This window comes from Oncorhynchus kisutch, linkage group LG19 (genome assembly GCF_002021735.2).
Source record: "Oncorhynchus kisutch isolate 150728-3 linkage group LG19, Okis_V2, whole genome shotgun sequence".
NCBI lineage: Eukaryota > Metazoa > Chordata > Actinopteri > Salmoniformes > Salmonidae > Oncorhynchus > Oncorhynchus kisutch.
Window position 1 is genome coordinate 28,216,294 of NC_034192.2, and position 25,748 is coordinate 28,242,041.

The window sequence follows — 25,748 nt, forward strand, 5'->3', positions numbered from 1 at the left end:
GCATCCCAATGGGTTGCACAATCAAACAAAACATGCAGTTGTTGTAAATAAGTTAGGATCAAACAGGGCTCCTGTCTGAGACCACTCAACCAATCATCTCAAGCTCTTCCTCTGTCACCAAGACTGTTGTTGACGCAGGTGCTAAAGCTTCAGCACCACTGTTTGTAGGACTGTTTGTGTACCAACCTGCCGTTCTGCTGGTAGAACTCGTCTTCAAACTCGCGGATAGTCTTCCTCAACTTCTTCTTCTCTGCCCGGGTCTTCCACAGCTGCTCCAGGAGCTCGGGCCTATGGGATACAGTAGGTCTACATTAGCGCACTAAGTGAGGGGGCCTTATATCAAAACAGGAAGTCAGTGTGAGTTCAGGGACAGGAAATGACCTGGCAGTGGCCCTGTGTGGGCATGGAAGCAGGTCAAACTGTGGCCGGGGCATACCGAGACCAGATTACAGAGGTCAGGTTAGGACCTAGGGTCATGGCACCTGAACCAGCCCTGCTGCCTGGGCTTAGAGCAGGCCTGGCAGCTCTCTCTGCTGCTTGCCCGGGGCTATGAGCTGGCTAACGCCCCTAACCAGATTACTGCTTTATCCTGCTTGAGCTCCTAAAACCAGCGACTGTAGTAGATATGAACCCTGTTCCAGGTGCTTTAAATAGACGTCATATGACGGCCAGAACCCATTTAACCTCCACGGCCGAACGCGTTTGTGTGGATGTTCAGTTGTGTTAATGAGTAACAAACATGGCAGAGTTACACTGGTTACTGTATTAAGATGATTGAGGAGGCTGTTGTGAATTGAGTGTAGTGGATGTTTGCGAGTGTGTCTATGCTCACATGGACGAGGCGTTGGAGCTGGACAGTCGCAGGTCCAGGGCCAGTTTCCCAGAGGTCTCCTCCATCTTGGGCCTGAGCAGGCTGTCTCTGTCTCTCTGGGAGCTGGTCTGGGGCTGGCACACTGGGTCTAGAGCCATGATCACCTCCGACCCTGAACTCTGGACCTCCTCGGCTATAGCCTCCTCCTCGCCCTCATCCTCCTCCTCAATTTCGTCGCAGAAGTGGGCCGTCTCGCCCTCGATGATGGGCTGCAGGGTCTGGTTGCGTCTTTTGCTGGAGGGGGAAGCGATGATGGGGGTGATGCTGACGCGGGTGAGCATCTGCTTGACCAGACGGTAGCGGTCGTACAGCGGTTTGACCACCAGCCTCTCCTCTCTGGTCACAGGTCGGCCGTGTAGTCCCTCGTAGTGCAGGAGGTTCTTCTGTAGGACAGTCTTCTCACACGACAGCTCCTCCTTGGTCATTTTCTACATGGAGAGAAAGGAAACATAAGCAATTGGCACAATATTGATTGACGCTTGTAAATGTATGTCTGAGGACAGGACTCATTGGATTGTACAGCTGTAGGGTTCTATTCCAAGTGTCTCTATGGCCTCTCAAAGACTGAGCATTTTCACTGGTCTCACCTTGATGTCCTCTGGCCAGCCGTCCTCCTCTCTCTTGCCCTTGACGCGGCGCTGGATGAGGTCCAGGGTCTCCTCTTTGGTGGGCCGGTGGCCCTTGGCTTCTTCAACAACCTCGTGGACTGCCAGGGTGGAACCAAAGCTCTTGGGCAAGGTGTTGCTGCGTGGCCGCGTCTGAGGAGTCAGCTCAGCCTCTTTGTGTTTGGCATCTGGGGGGGGGGAGAGAAAAGACGTGAGGGTGACTGAGGAACAGAGAGGTTAGTTCACATAGTTGAAAGTGGGCATGCAGGTGCTTGATGGGCTGTTATTGCAGCTGCCATGAGTCCTCACGTCTGTCTGTCTGCCAGAGACCCGAAAAAGGGGATAGCCCTGACGACCAACCACAGACCCACACAAACATGCCAAACTACTACAGGTCTTGTCTGAAACCACAGCAGAGGATGGATGAACAGCAAATGAAACAAACCAGTCTGTCTGCACGGAGGTATTTCTGCAACGTCAAAAAAGGGATGTTCTCAAGGACCACGTCCATTCAAGGAATCCAGCTTTCACACTTTGGCTAGACTCCCACCCACAAAGATGTTCACCGCAGAATTCACACCCAAATAACAACACTACAGAGTACATGACATACTGCCAAACCCCTGAGACTGTGGGATATGCTTCTGTATGACCAGTGGAGCGCATCAAACAGAGAGAGACAGCGAGAGAGAGAGAGACAGCGAGAGAGAGAGAGACAGCGAGAGAAAGAGACAGCGAGAGAAAGAGACAGCGAGAGAAAGAGACAGCGAGAGAAAGAGACAGCGAGAGAAAGTAAGAGAGAGAAAGTAAGAGAGAGAAAGAGAGACAAAGAGAGAGAGAGTAAGAGAGAGAGAGAGTAAGAGAGAGAGAAAGAGAGAGAGAGAGTAAGAGAGAGAGTAAGAGAGAGAGAGTGTAAGAGAGAGAGTAAGAGAGAGAGAGTAAGAGAGAGAGAGAGACAGAGAGAGAGAGTAAGAGAGAGAGAGAGACAGAGAGTAAGAGAGACAAAGAGAGAGAGACAGAGAGTAAGAGAGACAGAGAGTAAGAGAGACAAAGAGAGAGAGACAGAGAGTAAGAGAGAGAGTAAGAGAGAGAGTAAGAGAGAGAGTAAGAGAGAGAGTAAGAGAAAGAGACAAAGAGAGAGAGACAGAGAGTAAGAGAGAGAGTAAGAGAGAGAGTAAGAGATAGAGAGAGTAAGAGAGAGAGAGAGTAAGAGAGAGAGTAAGAGAGAGAGAGTAAGAGAGAGAGTAAGAGAGAGAGAGTAAGAGAGAGAGAGAGAGTAAGAGAGAGAACGCACAAGAGTAATAGAGGTAGAGAAAAAGAGAAAGCGAGAGGAAAACAGAGCTATAAGAAGAGAGAAAGAAGAGGCAGAGAGAGAGTCTACCTGCAGTTCAAACTTAACAAGTTGGAAGTGTTTTTGGTTTCTACTTACTGCTGTTAGAGTGTACTTACATAGGTAGGGTGCCTGTCTACAGGCAGTGAGGGGGCGTGCAAGTGTAAAATGGGATGTGTTCGGGGCGGAGGAGGAGGGGTGGTGACGTCTGTATGACTGAAGCACCGCCTGGTGCCTCAGGGACCCTTTGGGAAAGAGATGTGGTCTTCCTGCCGATGAGGGACGTCCGTTTTTTTTTATTTTAAAGAAGAGAGAGAAACTTATTCGGCTTTGCATCTCCTGATTGGGGGGGCGTTCATATGGAATGGATATAGATGGGTGGAGGGGGTGGGGGGGACTTTCACAAATGGACCAACACAGTGAAGGAAGGCCACATGTGAGAGCCACAGTTGGTGTGTACTCTAACACGCATGCATGCAGTGATGTGAGACTGACCCAGCTCTGCCACGACTGGGCAGTCAGGCGAGCAGGTGGGTCAGGGCAGGACCAGGCTGCCCAGGGGAGGAACAGGATGGCACACAGAAGTTCACCCGCCCCGCCCACCCCACCCCTGTCATGGAACCAAGCACCCTCCCACTCCCCCTAACGTGACCATACAGACACAGAGACTGCTCTTACCTTTTAACTGTTTGCGGATTTTGGTGAGGTCTGTCATCCACTTGAGGACCTTTGGGTTAGCTGCTCTATCTCCATGAGACGGCTTGGGGAAGTGGAGGACAGTGAATAGAAGTATCCGAGTCTAATGGTGAAGTATGACACTAGCAACACTAACTACTCAATATTTCTTAACACTAACTTGTTCCTCATATTGAATTATTTTTCTTACCTTGTAGTTCCTCTCGTTCTCAAACTGTTCCTCAAATTGTTTGATCTTCTTCTTGAGGCTCTGTAGTTTTTTGGTGAGCTGGTGGGAGACAGAGTCGTTCCTCAAACCGCTCTCTTTGGAACTGAAGGAGGCACGGCGAGGCCTAGATGAGGGGGGACACAACGATGGTGGTTGACCTGCACCTGCAGTCTCAATGCAAAACCCCATCTATGCGCTACATACAGTATGTAAAGCACATACCCTCCTTGAAACCCTGCTTATACCAGAATCATAACGAAGAATCGTAATGAGCCATAGGCAATCTGTTCATCAGCTAGAATAACTAAACAGGAAAACATCAAAGTCTGTACAAATTACCATTCCTGATTTGTCAGTGTGTGTGTGGTCTCACCTCCCCAGGGAGTGGTGGGCTTTGGTGGGCGAGGTTGCGTCGGGGTCGGAGTGCTGCAGGAACCGTTGGCTGTGGCCAAAGTCCAAGAACCGGCGGGCCATGAGGGGGTGAGCGTCCTCCTCGTGGGGCAAGGGCACCATGCGCCCCGCCAGGGGGGACAGCTGGGCCTCGCCAGAGTCACTCTCGTCCTGCCATGACTTGTAGGCTGGCACTGGGTCTGGCCGGGACACAAAGATAAACACAGGTGAGTCTCGGAACGTAACATGAGTCATTGGATAAGTTGGAGAAAAATGTTACCATTGCCAGCACTGTAGCTCCAGGATCTAAAGAGACAGGACACAAACACACAGATATACAGATAATGTCCCGGGATAGGGCCAGGGAAAGCACACGGTCATTCTGGACACACTAGAGACAGGAGAGAGAAGGATGGAGAGTTGGTAGACAGCCGCAAAACACTTGTGGCCTGGTGCATCATTTGGCACTTATAACGTGCACATAAATTGAATTACTGAGGGTGGAGTTTTGGGGATTTTCAGCACGCGGAAGTGGTGCACTGACACACATGAGGCAGTGAAGGGTCAACACTGGAGCAGGTGTGGGGCAGGAGAAGGTTTACTCTATGGGGCTAACGGGCCTTCCTCTCTGGAACTCTAAGATACTGGTGAGGTGTGATGAACTTGACTGACTCATTGTGTGATTAACAACAAAGAGAGTCAGCTAGCCCTAAGTGGGTCGCCCGGGAGGGAGACCGAGCGAGCGCGAGCTCTCTGGATTAGTCTCTCTGAAGGCCTGGATTACTAAAGAGAGGGAAGATGAGGGAGGAAGAGGGATGGAAGGATGAATGAATGAAGATCTCCTACTTACCATGGCCTCTCCCTTGCAGGTGCATACAGTGCCTTCAGAAAGTATTCAGACCCCTTGACTTTTTCCACATTTTGTTACGTTACAGTCTTATTCTAAAATTGATTAAACAGTTCTTTCCCCCTCATCAAATTACACACAATACTCCATAATGACAAAGCAAGAACAGGTTTTTAGAAATGTTTGCAAATTAATACAACAGTTAAAACTGAAATACTACATTTACATAAGTATTCAGACCCTTTACTCAATACTTTGTTGAAGCTCCTTTGGCAGCGATTATAGTCTTTAGTCTTCTTTGCTATGACGCTACAAGCTTGGCACACCTGCATTTGGGGAGTTTCTCCCATTCTTCTCTGCAGATCCTCTCAAGCTCAGTGAGGTTGGATGGGGAGCATCGCTGCACAACTATTTCAGGTCTCTCCAGAGATGTTTGATCGGGTTCAGGTCCGAGCTCTGGCTGGGCCACTCAAGGACATTCAGAGACTTGTCCCAAAGCCACTCCTGCATTGTCTTGGCTGTATGCTTAGGGTCGTTGTCCTGTTGGAAGGTGAATGTTCGCACCAGTCTGAGGTCCTGATTGCTCTGGAGCAGGTTTTCATCCAGGATCTCTCTGTACTTTACTCCGTTCATCTTTGACTCGATCCTGACTAATCTCCCAGTCCCTGCCGCTGAAAAACATACCCATAGTATAATGCTGCCACCACCATGATTCATCGTAGGGATGGTGCCAGGTTTCCTCCAGACATGACACTTAGCATTTAGGCCAAAGAGTTAAATCTTGGTTTCATCAGACCAAAGAACCTTGCTGAGCTCAATTTCGAGTCTCAAAGGGTCTGAATACTTACGTAAATAAGGTATCCGTTTTTTATTTTTTAATACATTTGCAAAAATGTCTAAAAACCTGTTTTTGCTTTGTCAATATGGGGTATTGTGTGTAGATTGCTGAGCAAAGTGTTTTATTGAATACATTTTAGAATATGGCTGTAACGTAACAAAACGTGGAACAATTCAAGGGGTCAGAATACATTCTGAAGGGACTGTACATGTGAAGTCTATGAGGGGGTGATGGTTTAGGGATGGTGCTAATGCAGTATGGCGGGAGGGAGAGGGAGAGCGATATAGCAGAGAACACTGCCGTGAGCCGAGGTTTGAGGCAACCAGCTGGAGCTTAAGCTACTTTCTAACACACTTTCATACCTAGCTACCACAACCCATCATTCAAATCATTTGCATCCAGGTTTACTTGAAAATGCATTTTGTTTCATTTCAACTAACTTCACTCTATCACTATCCTAACTGTCCCCTGTAGAACATTGGTCTATAAAGCACAAAACAACAACGGTAAGAAAGTTACCTTCCCACTGGTTGTGGGGGAAGATGCGGCTGAGTTGGAGGTGGTGCGAGCTGGCAGGGTGGTAGGGGTACCCCTTGGCCTCTGTGTTGGGGTTCTGGTCATACTCATCAGAGTCCTGGATGGAGAGAGTGTGTGAGAGAGGGAGAGAGATAAATAGGAGGGTTAGACAGTGTTCAATACATATTAGTCATGTGAAGAAGAAAAGAAGGGGTTGTCAGACACTTACACAGGTGATGAGATCGGCCTGGTCCATCTTGTCACAGGATTGGCTTTCTTGCCTGCAACAAGAGAGAGAGGGAGAGACATGAGTACTGGCCGGTTTGAAATGAGTTTTTGCTATGGCTATTGAACACAACGCATTATGCACAATGCATCATAGTGACCATTGATCAGCTGACTGACGACTACCGACAGGCTTTTGTGCATGTACGCTTGCTTCATGTTCATGAGGGGCTGAGGGAGGACAAAACCCTATCCAACTGATTAGAATAGACAGCGTATCAAGTGTCCTCCACTCAGCAGCACAAGAAAGTCTCATCAACAGAAGAACGCCTCACCACAGCAAAGTCAAACTTTTCAAAGCCATGTTATTGCTGTTTGTGTTGTACATAACTTAACAAAACAGCAACAAAATCCCCAAGTCCCGATTAGCATACAACAGTATGATTAGCTTGTTTCATTGAATGCCAGCCATCAGCCTTCTCTGGGAAGGCAGGAAATAAACTAGACAGCAAAGCCTGGCATTTAAGCAGTTGAGGTAATTGTGCTGTGTAGCAATACTGTTAAACGGTTTAAAGCCAACCTGGCAGTGTTGATATTGTTCTCTGCATCTACAAGAGCCTCTGCGGCATCCAGGTCCATTCCAGAACTCTCCTCCAGGATGGCGCCTTGGGAGTCACAATCCTCGACCTCCTAGGAAGAAAAACACGCAGAAACAACATATCAAGTATTAAATTGACCTAATTTCTTGATCACAATTGACTCATTGAAGAACATCCACTTGCCAAGCATAAAAACCAACATGAAACAGTACCCATGTAGACTATCAAACAGAGGCTGCATCAACAGCAAACATAAAAAAAATAATTAAAAAAAGTTATATTTTTTTACGAAGTAGTTGGAGATGGACCTGGTTTAACTGCATACAGTGTGTGTATGTATGTATGAGAGGGGTGGGAGGAGTGTTTGAGGTCTGAACAGATGTTGTTGTCATTCTTTGGGGGCAAGCAGACTATTTAAAAAGAGGGTGACCCAATTCATAGAGGGTCCCACCTCTGGGCTGAGGGGCCGTGGAGCCCAGCCAGCAGCCAGGTCTGTGGTGGTGAAGAATTGGAGGAGAGGGTGGGCAGATGTCAGCGGAAACTAGCTGCCATTTTATCTAGCGTTCAGCCAGCCTCTATCCAAGGTTACCAGCCAGGAGAGCTATCCCCAATCCATGACCTGTAATTTTATGCTATATAGGCTAAATCTGATTCTGTGTAGGATGTCTAAAGTTCATGGAATTGTCTCTTATCGCTTATCTATGATGATGTTATCAAGATGGACTGGCTGTGATCGGGGAGAACAGAAGACAGTCTATATCTGACAAGGTTTCCCTTGTCCCCCACCACCTCGGCCCTCCAAAGAGAATGACATCTTTGTTATGGGTCACACAAAAGTGACCTTGTAATAAAGTGATAGCCCCTATTCAGCGACAGGGCTCGGTATGGTAAATGTTCAATATTCTGTTTACGGCCAGAGCTTGTGGAGTTGTTTGTCTGGGATGTGTGTGTCGCTCCCCAGTGACCTGGAGTGACTGACTGACACTGTATAACGGACCTGTTGGGCCTGTGGGCTGTGTTCAGAGTGGCTCTCTGTCTCTGGGGCTGACAGGGGACTGCTTGCGGGGCCCTCCTTACTCGTACACGGGCCCTCCTCTCCATGGCCATCAAATGGCCCTGGCCCCGTCACCTGCTTTTCACTGGGGCCCGCGCTGTGGAAACCAAACAAGTCATTAACTAAGCAACTATCAGCATTGCACGCTGTCAACTGCGGTAACATGAACTTTCTGGAGCTGCCTGCCACCCAGTGTTAGGCAACAGTATGGGTGACAAGGGAACGCATGTTAGTGTGTGTTGCTAAAGTAAGTATGTTCGTATGAACATGGATACATGTACATGTGTGAAAACATTTGCATCTTGTATGAGCATTATGTGTGTGTAGTGTGAGATTGAGCACAAGTGTGTGTGTTCACTGCTCACCCTTGGCTCTCATAGCTGCTGATCTCCTGGTCGATGGAGCTCTTGAGGTCAAAGAAGTGCTGTTCCACCGCTGCGCGGATGGTCCGCTCTATAATGCTGCGGAAACAACACAGGCACAACGTATTAACTTCTGTTGCCAAAGTAAGAACCCTCTGAATCCATCTAATAAGAAACATTAGCAGCGGAGTTAAACCGCTCGGCGACCCATTTCCTGCTCTCTGGCACGTTTAATAAGGTCAAGCAGGGAACTCTGACTAAAAAAGGGAACAGCCCTGTGCTCTAGAGTCCTGAGATACATAAATCCAGCACTATCTGAACTAAGCACCAAAACTCCCTTCTCATTTAGCTGTACTGAACTCTACTGTATTCTTTGGCTTCTGACGTTTAAACCCACGGATAAAGGCTTAGCTTTAGTGAACAAACACGGGACTGTGTAGTCTGTAAAATCTAGCTGGAAGCTATAGCCTAGTGAATGCATTACTAGTCCTGAAGCTAGCCACCAGCTATAGCTAATGCATAAGGTTTACTATGCCTGAAGCTAGCCACCAGCTATAGCTAATGCATTACTAGCCCCGAAGTTAGCCACCAGCTAAAGCATTAGTCTACTACTCCTGGAGCTAGCCACCAGCTGTTGTACATTGCGCAAGCCTCCTGAAGCTACAGTACAGTGGCGACCAGTCAACAGCATCACTCGCCCCTTCTCTACACCCACAGAGGAACCAGAGAAGGCTTGTCATGTGATGGATGTGCTCAAGTCTCAATGTTTTGTGACGCAAATGGTTTGGTGATGGGTTGACATGGTTTGCTCCTCCCCCTCCCGTTCCCTTCAACTCCTCCTTGGTGGCAGGGTAGCCTAGTGGTTAGAGCGTTGGACTAGTAACCGGAAGGTTGCAAGTTCAAACCCCCGAGCTGACAAGGTACAAATCTGTCGTTCTGCCCCTGAACAGGTAGTTAACCCAATTTTCCTAGGCCGTCATTGAAAATAAGAATTTGTTCTTAACTGACTTGCCTAGTTAAATAAAGGTTTAAAAAAATAATTACAAAAAAATTTAAAATCTGCAATCAGTCTTTGACCCAGTCTAACCTGAAAGCGGTTTACACTTTTTGGGATCCTTTGATTTCACACTTGATTTAGTGCATTAAGGTATGGCAGACCCTGGGGGACTTTGTAGCTAAGTACTTACTCTGCAGATCCTGGAAGAACGCTGATGGGGGAGATGTGTGAACTGAGAGGAAACAGAAAGCAACATTAGAACATCATGTACCACCTACTCGCCTTCGTCCTCCCTGGTCAACCAGGACCTTCCCTTCTCTGAGTGTATTCCATTGGAAACTCTGAGCAGTGGAGTGACCCATCAGGTCATGGCCTCAGTTCAGCTGGGTCCTAATTTGGGCCCGTTATGCAGCAGTTCTACCTAAGGAGGGAAAGTACATCCAAAGGGCCGGGTATCAAGGGAGTTCACACACCTCTAGAGAGTACTGCATGAGAGCACGCACACACGTATGTTCTTTCCTTATGTCACTCAATTCACGCCTCTCAATAGCTACTCCCAGGCGCCGCCAAGGGTGTGCAGTGGGCGGGCACACAGGATGGGCTGGCGGGTAGGCAGCGCCCCATTTACTGTAAATAGCGTCCCCTTTCTGTACCCGCCACACAAAAACAGGGACCATTCCATTGATGTGGGCAAATGTCAAACAGGACACAGCCTGCCTCTCATCAGGCAGTGCCGTTGCTTGTGACAGGAAGAAGGGGCTGGTTGATTCAGCAGTCTGCGCTTGTCCGCCTCATAAACAATGCCAGGAATCTGTGCTTGCATAACGCACTGGCCCTGCTGGTTATCCCGCTGCTGTTAACGGCCGTGTTGAGTTTAGCGGTCCCCTTTGGGGGTGAGGGCAACTAACAGGGCACCTCGGGGGGACTGGCGCTCTAAAAGGTTGATATTGACAAGGTGGGTCAACTCCTCACGCAAGCAACACAAACAAACACGCACAAAGTTTAACTGTAGTATGGTGTTGGCATATTCCTGTCAACAGTTCCATCCACCAGTGTATAGTTAGGATGAGTCTATCTATTAACCAGCTAAACCTGGGAGATGGCTGCTACCTAGAGACCATCTAGCCTGCCCTATCTTATGCTATCCCATTGGGCCCTTAGTTAGGCTACAGCTTTGAAACCACTGACAGTAGGGAATATCAGACTCAGACCCGCCATAGAATGTTAGAACATGTGGTCCATCTCCAGTATCGCTTTTCACAGCCAAGGCCCAACAGGACCTACATCTGCCAATAGGATTCAGAGTGCTCCCTCTCTAGTGTTAAAGATACATCCCTTTGGCTCACACCTCAGTCTCTGCATCTGCCCTACAGCTCAAATCACATCAATAGCACCTTAATTATTTACAGTCACCCCTCCCCCTCTTCTTGTTTACTGAGAAAAAGGCAGCGCTCGGATTCCGCACTGACTGACATTGTGTCCTTGAAGAGCTGTACAGAGCCGTACAGTGAGATAGTGTTTAATGCCTCTTACTGCACTGAAGCCTCAGGCTGTCAAACACATAGGCCAGACACCCAGACGCCCACCATCACACCTCCTATTCTGACAGTTAAGTTAAACATACAGCTCGACCCTGTGAGAAGAGTCATGTAAAAGTTCCAGCACACCTCCACATTGATGCCTGCATTTGGACTTTAGCCAGTGAAATTGCCAGTATGGATCAATAGAGAAAGAGAGTTGACTATTTGTCTACCAATTTTAGATGACATAACACCATTCCATCTCACCGACTCCAAGGTAGTAGTCATTTTAGAGTCAGCAATGTTCTGTAAGTCGAACCTTCTCGCTCTGCCTTGGAAACAATGAGAGCGCACTGTTGGATGTGGCCACACACAGGCCAGCGAGCACAGCACAGGGATATCTGTTACTGCATATCTCCCTCTCAAACACTCTGGGTTATTCCATTACTTGTTCTGAATCAGATCAGACTCACTCAGATCAGGCCTGATTCCCAGGCTGTGGAGAAATCAGTTTGTGTGACTAGACTGAACACCAGCCAAGGTTTTTGGAGTCAGAGACAAAAAAGCTTTACCAGCTTTTAAAAAGCCCTGGAGTGCCTCACGCAATCGGCTAACCTAATGAGGTGGAATAACCGTACCAGCTTTGCCAAAGTGATTTGGATAAGGAGGAATGTCATATAATCTGCCACATAGCTCTTTGTAGTATGGTGACCTGACCTCAGGGCAAAGGGCTCTAGTGGTAGGTCAGACCAGTGTTTTCCTTTCAAAATAGAGGTAGCTTAACAGCGTCTGGCCTAGTCACGTCATGGAGAACCATGGTATGACAGATAGGGATATAATTGCAGTAAGATTAATCTTAAGGGAACTGCTGATGCCTATTGTGGACTTCTGGTCCACTGACTAAGGCGGTTACTTAACAGTCCATATTTCCTTCCACTAATAAGGTTACTTAACAGTGCCGGATGAAGAGATGTCCTAGGATACCACAGCCTGACTGGTAACACCGACAGGAGTTCAGTAAGGTAGCTAGCTGAGGACCTACTGATGTCTATTGCTGTTCTAATGAGAGATCAGTGAGTGATCTGCTACCCAACTAAAAGATCACCAGAGGCAAAGCTCTAGGAAACCGCGAGCTTCCTCCAACTCCGCAATTTAGCTTCATCATCCCATAGTCAGCTGTCATATGAACACATACACAATCCTGCTATTAGTATGAGTGGCTGAGTCGCAGCAGTAGAAGAGGTAGCCAGGTAGTTGTGATTCAGCAGAGTTGCTCTGCTCAGCACTGCGTCTGTAGGTTATGTCCTGGTTCTGGCAGAGAGTAGCGCCGCAGTGTGCTTGCCATACATCACAGTTTCAGCGGGTACATCAAGAAAAGCCCACACACTCTCTACCAGGCATCACTCTTCAGCTCGTAAACACCTGTTTTACCCTTGATACACTATCTCTGTGTATTAAAGCTAAACGTGTCGGTTACGCAGACTAGCATCCTCCCGTGAGATTTGTAGAATTAGTCAGTCAATCTTAAACACCCCTTCCCCCCGCGATGTAATACGAACCCTTAACAAGTTCATCCGTAAAGGTTAACCGGTCATGACCCATCAGAGATACCATGGGGCTGCATTAAGTTATCATAAATCATCATACGCCACAAATAGCCTCGCATCCCCACATACTGAATACATCTCAAATTGAACATGACAATGTACACACACTGTTACAATCCCCCCCCCCCCATGGCTTTACCTGAGCAGCAGAATTTCACACGCCATTTTCACCGGTTGTCGGTTCAGCTTGGTTAGTCGTGTTGTTTTGTTTATCAAGCCTGACGTTTTTTTGGTGGGTTCTCTGGTTATCCAGACTGAGCACTTATTGGCGATAAAGTCTGTATGAGAAGGTCGAAGAGCAAAACCTGACTCCCTGGGTACATATTGTGGAGAGCTCTGTCCACAGCTGGCTTGCTGTGTCGTGTTGGGCTCGGGACTCTCTGCTGAAAAGTGCTGCAGTAAACAATCCAGAACCCTGCTCAAATACAGGGCTGCTTGACGCAACCGGGCAACCAACACCACTGGCCAATCACCTGACCCGAGGGGGGCAGGCTTCCCCAACCAACGGCCAGTAAAAACTGACTAACACAGCAGCCCCCCCCCCCCCCACCTGTCATCCACTGGCTTTTATATAACCTGCACATCACCCCTATGTCCGCTTGGTACCCACTGACATCCTATTCAATCATAGCCCAATGACTGGGCTGGCTCACTGACAGGGCTGGCTCTTTAATAGCTCTGACTGGAGCTCACCTCGGGGGACAGGGTGGCTACTGGACACACCCACACACTGAATCACAGGCCCTCTTGAGCAGTTTACTTCTGCTCGCTGAAATCTATGTTTGTCTCTGAGTGAACACACACACACACACACACACACACAGTTACACATCACATACATCCTGAGTAAGGTCACAGGACTGTCTGAACTGAAGATGACAGTTCAGTGAGTGCCATGTGTTCTGAGAATGCTTCACTGTGTCCACTAGCAGGAAGCGGGTCAGGTTTGCTCTTAATCCTATCTTGCTTGACCCATTTATCATTGCCACAGTTAAGTTGCGATAAAAGTAATCTTTCCTGGGTGGAAAGTGTGTCAGAACTCCTAGGAATGTAAGATGAGAAGCCTGTCCAAGTACTGTGGCTGAGAACTGATAATATATGTTATGTTTGTTATCTAGGTCGCATAGACGTCATACTCCAAGCAGTGTAGTACCTGCCTATCAGAGCAATATATGCGAAATACAGTATATGGTGCCGGTGCCTATAGCCTTGACAAATCAGGTAGTGAGATGAGGTAATAAGGTTGTAAGGGGGCAGTAAGAAATAACTAAGATGCGAAGGGGGTGGGAGGTAGCTGAGAGCAGTGGACATAAAATGATCAGCTACTCAAAATAAAGCAAGGAGTGGATCCCAATACCAGGAGTGGGTATATGGGATAGAAGTAGTAGGAGGCACTTGTTTTGATGGGCACAGGCCACGACAGGAGCAGGTGTCCACCTTGAAGGGTGCCGTTAACCATGTAAACATCTGGCTGTGTGTCCATGATGAGTGCTGGGCTATCACTCAAACGCCCTCATGAAAGAGACAGCAAGAGTTCCGTTGACACATAAGAGCGGCAGGTTTGTGGCATGCAGTGGCCTGAAAGCCCTCATAAATAATGTCCACAGGCTCTTCAGGACAGGTCTGGCTGGAGAAGATGGACTATGACAAGGAGAACAGGTTGGACCCAGGGGCTGTTGATCCTCTGGTTCTGACGCAGTCCCAAATGGCACCCTAGTCCCTATATAGGTGGTCCCTGGTCAAAATGTGTGCACTCTAGGGAAAAGGGTGACATTTGGGACAAAGCCACTGGCTAGGTTTACAGGGCTGCCTGGCCTGGTAGTGTTGTGAGGGAAGGCACGCAGGCTGACACTCATGAGTTGGAGAGGTGAAAGGGTGAGAGAAGGAGGACAGGTGGAGGGTAGGAGGGAGGTCTGTGACCCTGCTTCCCCTCCTCAGACAGTCATTATGGAGCAAACACCTGTTCACACATTCCCCTGTCTCAAACCTCGCCAAACAGCGTGTCTCTAGGACGCTAGTCTTCATCACTGGAGTTTATTTTTGTGCCCCATGAAAGACTTTCCATGGAGCAGGGAACAGGATGTATGATGGACGGTCCAACAGGTTTATATTTAGATTTGATGGGAGCTGTCGCTGGCAGGCTTAATGGCTATCAAGGCTCGGCACAAACAAGTCAGCAAAGCCTGCACTTTCTCCCTCTGACTAGGGTTGCAGAGGGAGGATAGATTACTGGAAACTTTAGAAGTTCACCAGTAAACTACCAAAATTTTAGTATCTTTCAAAGATGTTATGTAATAAAGTGTAGGTCCAAAATGCTTCTGAACAGCTTCTAACCCCAAGACTGCTGAACAATTTATTAAAATGGCCATCCGGACAATTTACATTGCAAACCCCCCCCCCCCTTCTTTCATTTTCACACTGCTGCTACTCGCTGTTTATTATCTATGCAGTCACACGGTACCCTTACCTACATGTACAAATTACCTCAGCTAACCTGTACCCCCTCACATTGACTTGGCACCCCCTCTATATAGCCTCGTTATTTTTTACTTTGTGTTACTTATTACATTTTTTACTTTATTCAGTAAATACTTTCTTAATTTCTTGAACTGCATTGTTGGTAAGGGCTTTTAAGCAAGCATTTCACGGTATGATCTATATCCGTTGTATTCAGCGCATGTGATAAATACAAATGTGATTTTACATCTAGTAGCCCTTTTGGGAACTTCAGATTATCACAGGTGTCTAATTATCTCTGGCCCTGTGTGGCATTATTATGTCAAATATATTACAATTAAATAAAATGAAAAAGCTGCAAAACATTCTAAATATAAGCCATCAACTTAGTGAATAGCATTGGTGTTTAACATGAGGGTTTAAGCACATTATTCTTTATATACAGTACCAATCAAAAGTTTGGACACACCTACTCATTCAATGCTTTTTATTTTTGACTATTTTCTACATTGTAGAATAATAGTGAAGACATCAAAACTATGAAATAACACATATGGAACCATGTAGTAACCAAAAACGTGTTGAACAAATCAAAATATATTTTATAATTGAGATTCTTCAAAGTAGCCACCCCTGGCCTTGATGACAGCTTTGCACACTCTTGGCATTCTCTCAACCAGCTTCATGAGGTAGTCCCCTGGAATTCATTTCAATTAACAGGTGTGCCTTGTTTTAAAGTTCATTTGTGGAATTTCTTTCCTTCTTAATGCAATCAGTTGTATTGTGAAAAGGTAGGGGTGGTATACAGAAGATAGCTCAAATAAGTAAAGAGAAACGACAGTCCATCATTACTTTAAGACATGAAGGTCAGTCAACTTTGAACATTTCTTCAAGTGCAATTGCAAAAACCATCAAGCACCATGATGAAACTGACTGTCATCAGGACCGCCAAAGGAAAGGAAGACCGAGTTACCTCTGCTGCAGAGGATAAGTTCATTCGTTACCAGCCTTAGAAAATGCAGCCCAAATAAATGCTTCACAGAGTTCAAGAAACAGACATCTCAAAATCAACTGTTCAGAGGAGAATCAGGCCTTCATAGTTGAATTGCTGCAAAGAAACCCCTTACTAAAGGACACCAATAATAATAATAATAATAATAATAATAATAATAATAAGAGACTTGCTTAGGACAAGAAACACGAGCAATGGACATTAGACCAGTGAAAATCTGTCCTTTGGTCTGATGAGTCCAAATTTGAGATTTTTGGTTCCAACCACCGTGTCTTTGTGAGACGCAGAGTAGCTGAACAGATCGCTGCATGTGTGGTTCCCACCGTGAAGCATGGAGGTGGTGGTGTGACGGTGCTTTGCTGGTGACACAGTCAGCGATCTATTGAGACTTCACGGCATACTTAACCACCATGGCTACTACAGCAATACACCATCCCATCTGGTTTGTGCTTAGTGGGACCATCATTTGTTTTTCAACAGGACAATGACCTAACACACCTTCAGGCTATATGAGGGCTATTTGACCAAGAAGGTGAGTGAAGGAGTGCTGCATCAGATGACCTGGCCTCCACAATACCCCGACCTCAACCCCATTGAGATGGTTGGGGATGACTTGGAACGCAGAGTGAAGAAAAAGCAGCCAACAAGTGCTCAGCATATGCGGGAACTCCTTCAAGACAGTTGGAAAAGCATTCCAGGTGAAGCTGGTTGAGAGAATGCCAAGAGTGTGCAAAGCCAAAGGACAAGACAAAGGATGGTTACTATGAAGAATCTCATACATCTCATACATTTCAAAAATGTAAACACTTTTTTGGTTACTACATGATTCTTAGTAAAAAAAAAAATAAAGAAAGAAAAATCATTTAATGAGTAGGTGTGTCCAAACTTTTGACTGGTACTGTATATGAATACTTTAATTCAAGTATAGTTGACCAAAATTACAAAAGATTCTGGTAAATTACCGGTAGCTTTGCAACCCTATCAATGACCGAACCACATCGTACATGACCAATCAAGTGTTATTGTTGATCAATGACTACCTTCATGATTTCATAAGCAAGTGCGTCTCCCAAAGAATTTTAAAAAAATACAACATTTAAGACATTTATAAAATTACATAATACCACAAATTCCATCAAAGGCAGAGCTGTAACTGCATAATCCCCGGCATCACAGCAATAGTTGTGGGGGATACAGGCAGCTGCCAATTCTGTTGGTTGCCATTTAATCTCTGTTAATTTCAGTGCTTGCCCCAACTCCACCCTTCTATCTACATGAGTCTGTCTGGGACTGGGCCCTAATTCTGCAGCAGCTGCCACCCAAAGCCTTTCCCTATCCCCCCAAGCGGTTAAAGTGTTGGGCCGGTTCAAATCACCCAAGCCGACAAGGTAAACAGATATGCCAATGTGCCCTTGAGCAAGGCACTTAGCTCTAATTACTCCTGTAAGTCACTCTGGATAAGAGTGTCTGCTAAACGACAAAAATGTAAATGTAAAGTCGAGCCACCACCCAAATCCCCTTAACCTTTACAGAACGACCAGGACAAGCACATATATTGCATTCGGAAAGTATTCAGACCTCTTGACTTTTTCCATATTTTGTTAAGTTTCAGACAAATCCTAAAATTGAATAAACACATTTTTTTCCCCTCAGCAATCTACACATAATACCGAAAGTCACTGACATAGCTCCAGAGTTCCTCTGTGGATATGGGAGAACTATCTCTGCAGCACTCGACCAGTCAGGGCTTTTTGGTAGAGTGCCACTCCTCAGCACAAGGCACATGACAGCCTGCTTGGAGTTTTCAAAAAGGCACCTGAATGACTCTGACCATGAGAAACAGGATCCTCTGGTCTGATGAAACCAAGATTGAACTCTTTGGCCTGAATGCCAAGCGCCACGTCTGGTGGAAATCTGGCACCATCCCTATAGCGAAGCATGGGGGTGGCAGCATCATGCCATGGGGATGTTTTTCAGCGGCAGTGACTGGAAGACCAGTCAGGATCGAGGGAAAGACGAACGGAGCAAATTACAGAGAAATCCTTGGTGAAATCTGCTCCAGAGTGCTCAGGACCTCAGACTGAGGTGAAGATTCACTTTTCAACAGGGCAATGACCCAAAGTACACAGCCAAGACAACGCAGGAGTTGCTTCCGGACAAGTCTCTGAATGTCCTTGAGTGGCCCAGCCAGAGCCCGGACTTGAACCCGATCAAACATCTCTGGAGGGACCTGAAAATAGCCGTGCAGCGATGCACCCCATCCAACCTGACAGAGCTTGAGAGGATCTGCAGAGAAGAATGTGAGAAACTCCCCAAATACAGGTGTGCCCAAGAAGACTGGAGGCTGTAATCGCTGCCAAAAGTGCTTCAACAAAGTACTGAGTAAAAGGTCTGAGAACTTAAGTACATTGTGTTTTTATTTTTTTAAATAAATTAGCTAAAAATAAAAAAAAAATTTAAAGGTTTTGCTTTGTCATTAGGGTATTGTGTGTAGATTGATGAGGTGGGAAAAAACGATTTAATCAATTTCAGAACATAACAAATTGTGGAAAAATTCAAGGGGTCTGAATATTTTCCCAAAGCACTGTACATACACCCCCACAGTTCATGTCTGACTCCTTGGTGACATGATTCAGAATCCGGAGGCACAGAGTGAGAGGTCAAGTTAGCCGAAAAGGGCCTTCTCGGTCCTTGTTTGGCATACCATAAAAAGTATTAAACACTGCAGCAGTAGGGTCCATGGGAAAACAATAGCCCAGAAGCAAGTGCCAACCCACTAGTGTCATGGTTGTTTTTCAACTCCTATGTGGGTCCAAATCAAGTCTATTGTGTGTATGGTTTGGGAAACAACCAGTAAAGACTGGTAACAAATACAGTGAGATCCAAATGTATTGGGACAGTGACATATGTTGTTGTTTTGGCTCTGTACTTTAGCACTATGGAGTTCAAATTATACAATGACTATGAGGTTAAAGTGCAGACTTTCTGTACTTAGTCCAACCATTTTAGGGGACCAAAAGTATTGGGAAAGATTCACTTATATGTAATGTTCTCTCAAATATTTTGGGGCATTGAGCAAATGTTTGGTCTTGTGAGCATACACGTGATAATTGTGTTCCCTTACAGTTTTAGACAGTAGCTAATAGGCTATTGTGGCTATTTGAACATAATGTGGGCCTACCAACAAAACCAATGGAGCAAATCCCATAACATTTTCACATGGAAATAGCTTTTGATTTCTATGATATAGCCTATATGTGGTGTTCAATGCAGGCCTACGTTGCATGAGACTCTTAAACGTTTTAACATTATGAAGGGCTTGACATTAATTAATTTTTTACTTGATTTATAACACCATGGGCCAAATAGGTGACTGTAAATTGTATTGTATGATGCAAGAAACCACTTTACAAAATACAATTTATTATTGTTAGCATACAGAGAATGACAATATTCAAGCCTGTCTCAAAATACAACACTGCCCCTTTAATTAAGACCGTAGCTTTTTACCTGACTGGCTTTTCAAAGACAGCTTGAAATGTAGCCTACACATTTTATGTTCTTGTAGGAAGCACTAACTCCCCATTGCTGACTTATACTTATAAGTGGGCTAGTAACTCGCTAACTAGCAAAGAATATCAACAAATGTGCAGGCGCGTGGCTCTGCGCTCTGAACTGATCTCCGTTGCTCTCTGGCTCTTCACATTGTGTTTAGAAACATTCCATTCTTATTTATTTACAATAAAAAAGTGACTCCAAAATAACAATACATTATTTACCATTCATTTAAAATTGGGCAAAAATAAATCGGAAACAACCAAAGCAAACAGCAAATGCATCCAACAAGTTTGTAGTCACAAGCTTGATGTAATCATTGCATGCTAGGAATATGGGACCAAACTAAGCTTTTGACTACTTTAATACACAAGTGAATTTGTCCCAATACTTTAGGTACCCAAAAATAGGGGGGACTATGTACCAAAAGTGCTTCCTAAACAGTTCACCCAATATGGATGAAAATTCCCTTCAAATTAAAACTGACAGTCTGTACTTTAACCTCGTAGTTATTGTATAATTTCAAATCCAAAGTGCTGGAGTAGAGACAAAACTTTCACAGTCCCAATACTTTTAGAGCTCACTGTATGTGCGGTGTGTCACTGTCTCAAGCCTTTCTAGCCATGTAGACTATTTCCCCCTGCCATGGTGCATGTGGCTGTCTGTTTGTGTGGATTAGGGATTAATGGGTTTAATCACCTTAACCCTTTACACTGGTGAGAATGGGCCTATATGGATAGGGCTAAATTTAAATGTTTCTTACAGAAAAAATATGAAAAGCATATATGGAATATGGAAAATTATTAGACCAATACGTGAGGACTACAGTTCACCTGACAACTGAATCCAAACATTACACTGTTGATTTTATGTGCAATTTACTGTACTTATTGCCACATTTGTTGATACCAACATCTGAAAATAATCTGGATACATTCAGTAAAATTCTAAGAACATTCATGGGAAATATGGGATAGGTGCAACATAAGAAATTATAAGGGTTTGAGTGAAAGGACTAACTGGGATCTCAAAGTGGCCACACACACACACACACACACACCTCTCCAAAGTGTGCACAGTTCCTAAGTAATTTCAATGCACTTTTACTCCTAGTTCTCCTTCTCCTGCGCCGTTGATGAGCTAGAGCAAGCACACTTGTAGTCGTTTTGGTTGGAACACAACCCTGCATCCCCGCCATCAAAAAAATGTGTTGTTTACAAAATCCCAAAACGGTCCATTCTAAATCTCAATCTGGGTCAGGTGGGCATCAACCGATAGTAATTTTGATGCGCATAGAAAGGAGTCATGAGCGCATTCAGGTGCGTGTGACACAGCAAATTTTATTCACAATAAACAAACATAACCCAGGGTATGATAGCATGTAACAGTACATCAAACATAGTGATCATAAACATTGACAATGTATATGACAGTTTTATTCTATGGAAATTTGGACTAAAGGGTGTTTGGCTTGCTTGTACGACATCAACGCAGTACTTATTATAATCCTCAACGTCTCACTTAAAAAATACTTTGAGTCCTCTTCATTTAAAGTATTTCCCTCACTCAGAAATGAAATGTGCAAAAGCTGCCAAATTAGCAGGAGGGAGGGGTCAACTACTTGTTTTGCAAGGTGCTCAAGTTCAGAATGACTGTCAGTCAAAACCCATACAGCGCTGGGAAGCGCATTGCCAGAGTTCTGACTTCATGTATACTGCAGCATGTTACTGTACAGCCAAAAAATATGTCTGGGATGTTGGGAAAGTTGTGGGAAAATATCAAATGCATACAACAGTGGTTCCATACTAAAATGTTTAAACGTAAAGACGAGGATGAAACCGATCACAACATTTAGCTTAAAAGTTAATACACTATGAATATTTCACATTACAAGTACACAAATACACTGCTCAAAAAAATAAAGGGAACACTTAAACAACACAATGTAACTCCAAGTCAATCACACTTCTGTGAAATCAAACTGTCCACTTAGGAAGCAACACTGATTGACAATAAATTTCACATGCTGTTGTGCAAATGGAATAGACAACAGGTGGAAATTATAGGCAATTAGCAAGACACCCCCAATAAAGGAGGGGTTCTGCAGGTGGTGACCACAGACCACTTCTCAGTTCCTATGCTTCCTGGCTGATGTTTTGGTCACTTGAATGCTGGCGGTGCTTTCACTCTAGTGGTAGCATGAGACGGAGTCTACAACCCACACAAGTGGCTCAGGTAGTGAAGCTCATCCAGGATGGAACATCAATGCGAGCTGTGGCAAGAAGGTTTGCTGTGTCTGTCAGCGTAGTGTCCAGAGCATGGAAGCGCTACCAGGAGACGGGCCAGTACATCAGGAGACGTGGAGGAGGCCGTAGGAGGGCAACAACCCAGCAGCAGGACCGCTACCTCCGCCTTTGTGCAAGGAGGAGCAGGAGGAGCACTGCCAGAGCCCTGCAAAATGACCTCCAGCAGGCCACAAATGTGCATGGGTCTGCTCAAACGGTCAGAAACAGAATCCATGAGGGTGGTATGAGGGTCCGACGTCCACAGGTGGGGGTTGTGCTTACAGCCCAACACCGTGCAGGACGTTTGGCATTTGCCAGAGAACACCAAGACTGGCAAATTTGCCACTGGCGCCCTGTGCTCTTTACAGATGAAAGCAGGTTCACACTGAGCACATGTGACAGACGTGACAGTCTGGAGACGCCGTGGAGAACGTTCTGCTGCCTGCAACATCCTCCAGCATGACCGGTTTGGAGGTGGGTCAGTCATGGTGTGGGGTGGCATTTCTTTGGGGGGCCGCACAGCCCTCCATGTGCTCACCAGAGGTAGCCTGACTACCATTAGGTACCGAGATGACATCCTCAGATCCCTTGTGAGACCATATGCTGGTGCGGTTGGCCCTGGGTTCCTCCTAATGCAAGACAATGCTAGACCTCATGTGGCTGGAGTGTCAGCAGTTCCTGCAAGAGGAAGGCATTGATGCTATGGACTGGCCTGTCCGTTCCCCAGACCTGAATCCAATTGAGCACATCTGGGACATCAATGTCTCGCTCTATCCACCAACGCCACGTTGCACCACAGACTGTCCAGGAGTTGGCAGATGCTTTAGTCCAGGTCTGGGAGGGTATCCCTCAGGAGACCATCCGCCACCTCATCAGGAGCATGCCCAGGCGTTGTAGGGAGGTCATACAGGCACGTGGAGGCCACACACACTACTGAGCCACACACTACTGAGCCTAACTTGTTTTAAGGACATTACATCAAAGTTGGATCAGCCTGTAGTGTGGTTTTCCACTTTAATTTTGTGTGACTCCAAATCCAGACCTCCATGGGTTGATAAATTTGATTTCCATTGATCATTTCACGTGTGATTTTGTTGTCAGCTCATTCAACTATGTAAAGAAAAAAGTATTTAATAAGAATATTTCATTCATTCAGATCTAGGATGTGTTATTTTAGTGTATGTTCCCTCATCTCAGCCATATGCGTGAATGTTCCAAAATGCTATTACGGGAGAACACCATTCGCAAACTCGCACCTGATGTGAGCAGTTTTTGGACATGGACATAGATGATGGACATACAGCCTAATGGTAGAAACTTAGAAAGAGGGAATATCTAAAGATGCAACAATAGGATTGTGCCTTACGGCCTTTGGACGTTAGAATATGAAATGTTGGTTTAAATGGCATATCAGAAAATCATAGCTATTTTTCTATGGTCGGATTTTAGGCTATTAAAAGCAAGGTAAGATTGTTTGAAACCTGGACAACCTATGATATTGCTGGCTAGGCATCGCATTTGTAATTATTTCAGTTAATATAAATGTATAATATTAGAATATCATTCCAATGTTGGGCAAATAGGCCTACTAGAATGCACATTTTACTTTTCCCAGCCTGTTTGCGGCCTGCCGGCCCGGAGCGGAGGTTTCGTGTGCCGGGAGTTGCTGTGGCATTTGCATTGTCTGTAGGCTATGGCTAGCTATTATGGTATTCTTGCGAATATGGCTGTATCTCCCTGACCTAAACCGAATGCACACTGTAAAATGTGCAATGTATTTCTGCCTCGAAACACTGCCTGTCATGGCGCTGTGTGTGCGCACGTGAAGAGCAGAGTGACAAGATTCATTTTTAGAAGTGATGCGCAAAGGCATAAAAGTTTGTTTAAATTACAGAATGCTGTGATATTTTGGTTAAAAGACTCAAGTCACAGAAAATGAAATTAAACAATATACCACATTACTTCTTACTAGTACTACATGTATTGTTTTAGAAACATTACAAAGCATGCTCATCTGTTTTATTGCATTTTGTTGGTGTGATTTTTTAGCAACAACAAAAAATATTTGGGCTGGTAAAAAAATCTGAATGGCTGTTAGATTTTGGCATTGTCAGGCTGGGGAACACATGCATTCTTTATTGTATTTTGTTGTGTTGTGTTGTGTTTAAATGGGGCAGCTGGTGGTCTAATGGAATGTCTAAGTTTATTCAGTAATCAGTTCACAATAACATTCTTCTCTCCAATATATTGTATATGCATGTGGTTATCATGTTCAATTAATAAATTATAATTATTAATAATGTAATGGGTGTTTGTTTACATTAAGATGCAAAAAGGGTTTCGTAATATAGTTTGTATTTATCGGTCTCCGAAATAAACCAATAACGAAATTGCACTTCGGCACAGTACTGGGTGATGAAAAAAGTTAGTTGCAAACCCTGTAGCCACTGCGTTCCAATGTAGATGTTTATCAGTGCACAAAATGTGCTATGTAAAGGGTTAAATACAGGGCAAGTGGGCGAGGCAGAGCCACCCAAACCCACTTTGATAGAGGCTTTCGATTTAAACAGGAAGCTACACCACCAACAATCTAGGGGGAAAAAGTTCCTAAGCAAAAGCAGAACATCTAGAGACCTATGGGGCGGCAGGGTAGCCTAGTGGTTAGCGCGTTGGACTAGAAACCGGAAGGTTGCAAGTTCAAACCCCTGAGCTGACAAGGTACAAATGTGTCGTTCTGTCCCTGAACAGGCAGTTAACCCACTGTTCCTAGGCTGTCATTGAAAATAAGAATTTGTTCTTAACTGACTTGCCTAGTTAAATAAAGGTAAAAAAATAAAACATGCTCTAAATTGGAGGCTGACTTGGATCTTTATGTTAAGGATTTTGTTTACTTTGCACTAGTGAATCTTTACAGCCTCGTGTACTTCTTGAAACAATCCAGGAGTACAATGAGTCACTCTTAAATCCCTATTGTTCTTCATGCTCTTATAATCTAATCAAAGTTTATTTGTCACGTGCTCTGAATACAACGTGTAGACCTTAGAGCCTATAAGTAAGCATTTAACCAATAGTGCAAAAAGGTTAGGTAAATAAAGAAATAAAAACAGTAAAAAGACAGTAGCGAGGCTATAAAAGTAGCGAGGCTACAGACAGACACCGGTTAGTCAGGCTGATTGAGGTAGTATGTACATGCAGATATGGTTAAAGTAACTATGCACATGGACAGAGTAGCAGTAGCGTAAAAGAGGGGTTGGTGTAGCTTCCTGTAATGTCTGTGTTGAACAGTATGCTCAGAATGTGGAGGAGTGTGGCCATAAAAACAGACACAATTGTGTAAAGGAATGACAGACTCGCTCCTCTGAAATTGTTCTCCATTAATACGATTTAAGCAGCCGGTCATACCAGACCTGTCTGACATTTAGCTGCTGTATGGTGGCTCTGTGGTGGAGCTCTCAATAGCCCTGTTGGCACTCTGCTGAGATCAAAGTGGGTGCAGGTGCACTGGAACTACACAAATAGAGGCGAGGAGGAGATGAGATCAACAGAAAGACTTAGATTATCTTTCATGTCTAGACCTCCGGACTTTTGAAGGGAGACACTCATCCGTTTGGTAGAGTGGAGATCAGCACAGCTTTTACAATGGCTACCTGGTCCTGAACTAGCACCATTTTGCTCAGTACATTGAATGAGAAAAAACGTTATGATCTAATACACTATTTTGCTCAGTGTGTAGAAACTTGGGGTCAGGAGCCCACGTGGAGTCACCCGAATGAA

The 25,748-nt window shown here is 45.2% G+C and overlaps 1 protein-coding gene across 3 annotated transcripts in view; it reads right to left on the bottom strand.

Annotated features, from left to right (window-relative positions):
- The window catches only part of LOC109864554 (protein FAM13B), a 74,475-nt gene that overhangs the window by 3,976 nt on the left and 44,751 nt on the right, over positions 1–25,748 (bottom strand). Inside the window, exons 8-20 of one of the 3 annotated variants that reach the window (XM_020452403.2) lie at positions 9,729–9,770; positions 8,545–8,640; positions 8,123–8,276; positions 7,107–7,216; positions 6,531–6,582; positions 6,305–6,419; positions 4,084–4,300; positions 3,693–3,834; positions 3,485–3,566; positions 2,926–3,075; positions 1,459–1,664; positions 833–1,299; positions 187–288 (exon numbers count right to left, since the gene is read on the bottom strand). In XM_020452403.2, coding sequence (XP_020307992.1) covers positions 187–288; positions 833–1,299; positions 1,459–1,664; positions 2,926–3,075; positions 3,485–3,566; positions 3,693–3,834; positions 4,084–4,300; positions 6,305–6,419; positions 6,531–6,582; positions 7,107–7,216; positions 8,123–8,276; positions 8,545–8,640; positions 9,729–9,770 — 1,935 coding nt within the window. The remainder of the gene's footprint in view (positions 1–186; positions 289–832; positions 1,300–1,458; positions 1,665–2,925; positions 3,076–3,484; positions 3,567–3,692; positions 3,835–4,083; positions 4,301–6,304; positions 6,420–6,530; positions 6,583–7,106; positions 7,217–8,122; positions 8,277–8,544; positions 8,641–9,728; positions 9,771–25,748) is intronic. The other 2 variants (XM_020452404.2, XM_020452405.2) reach the window with 2 other exon arrangements.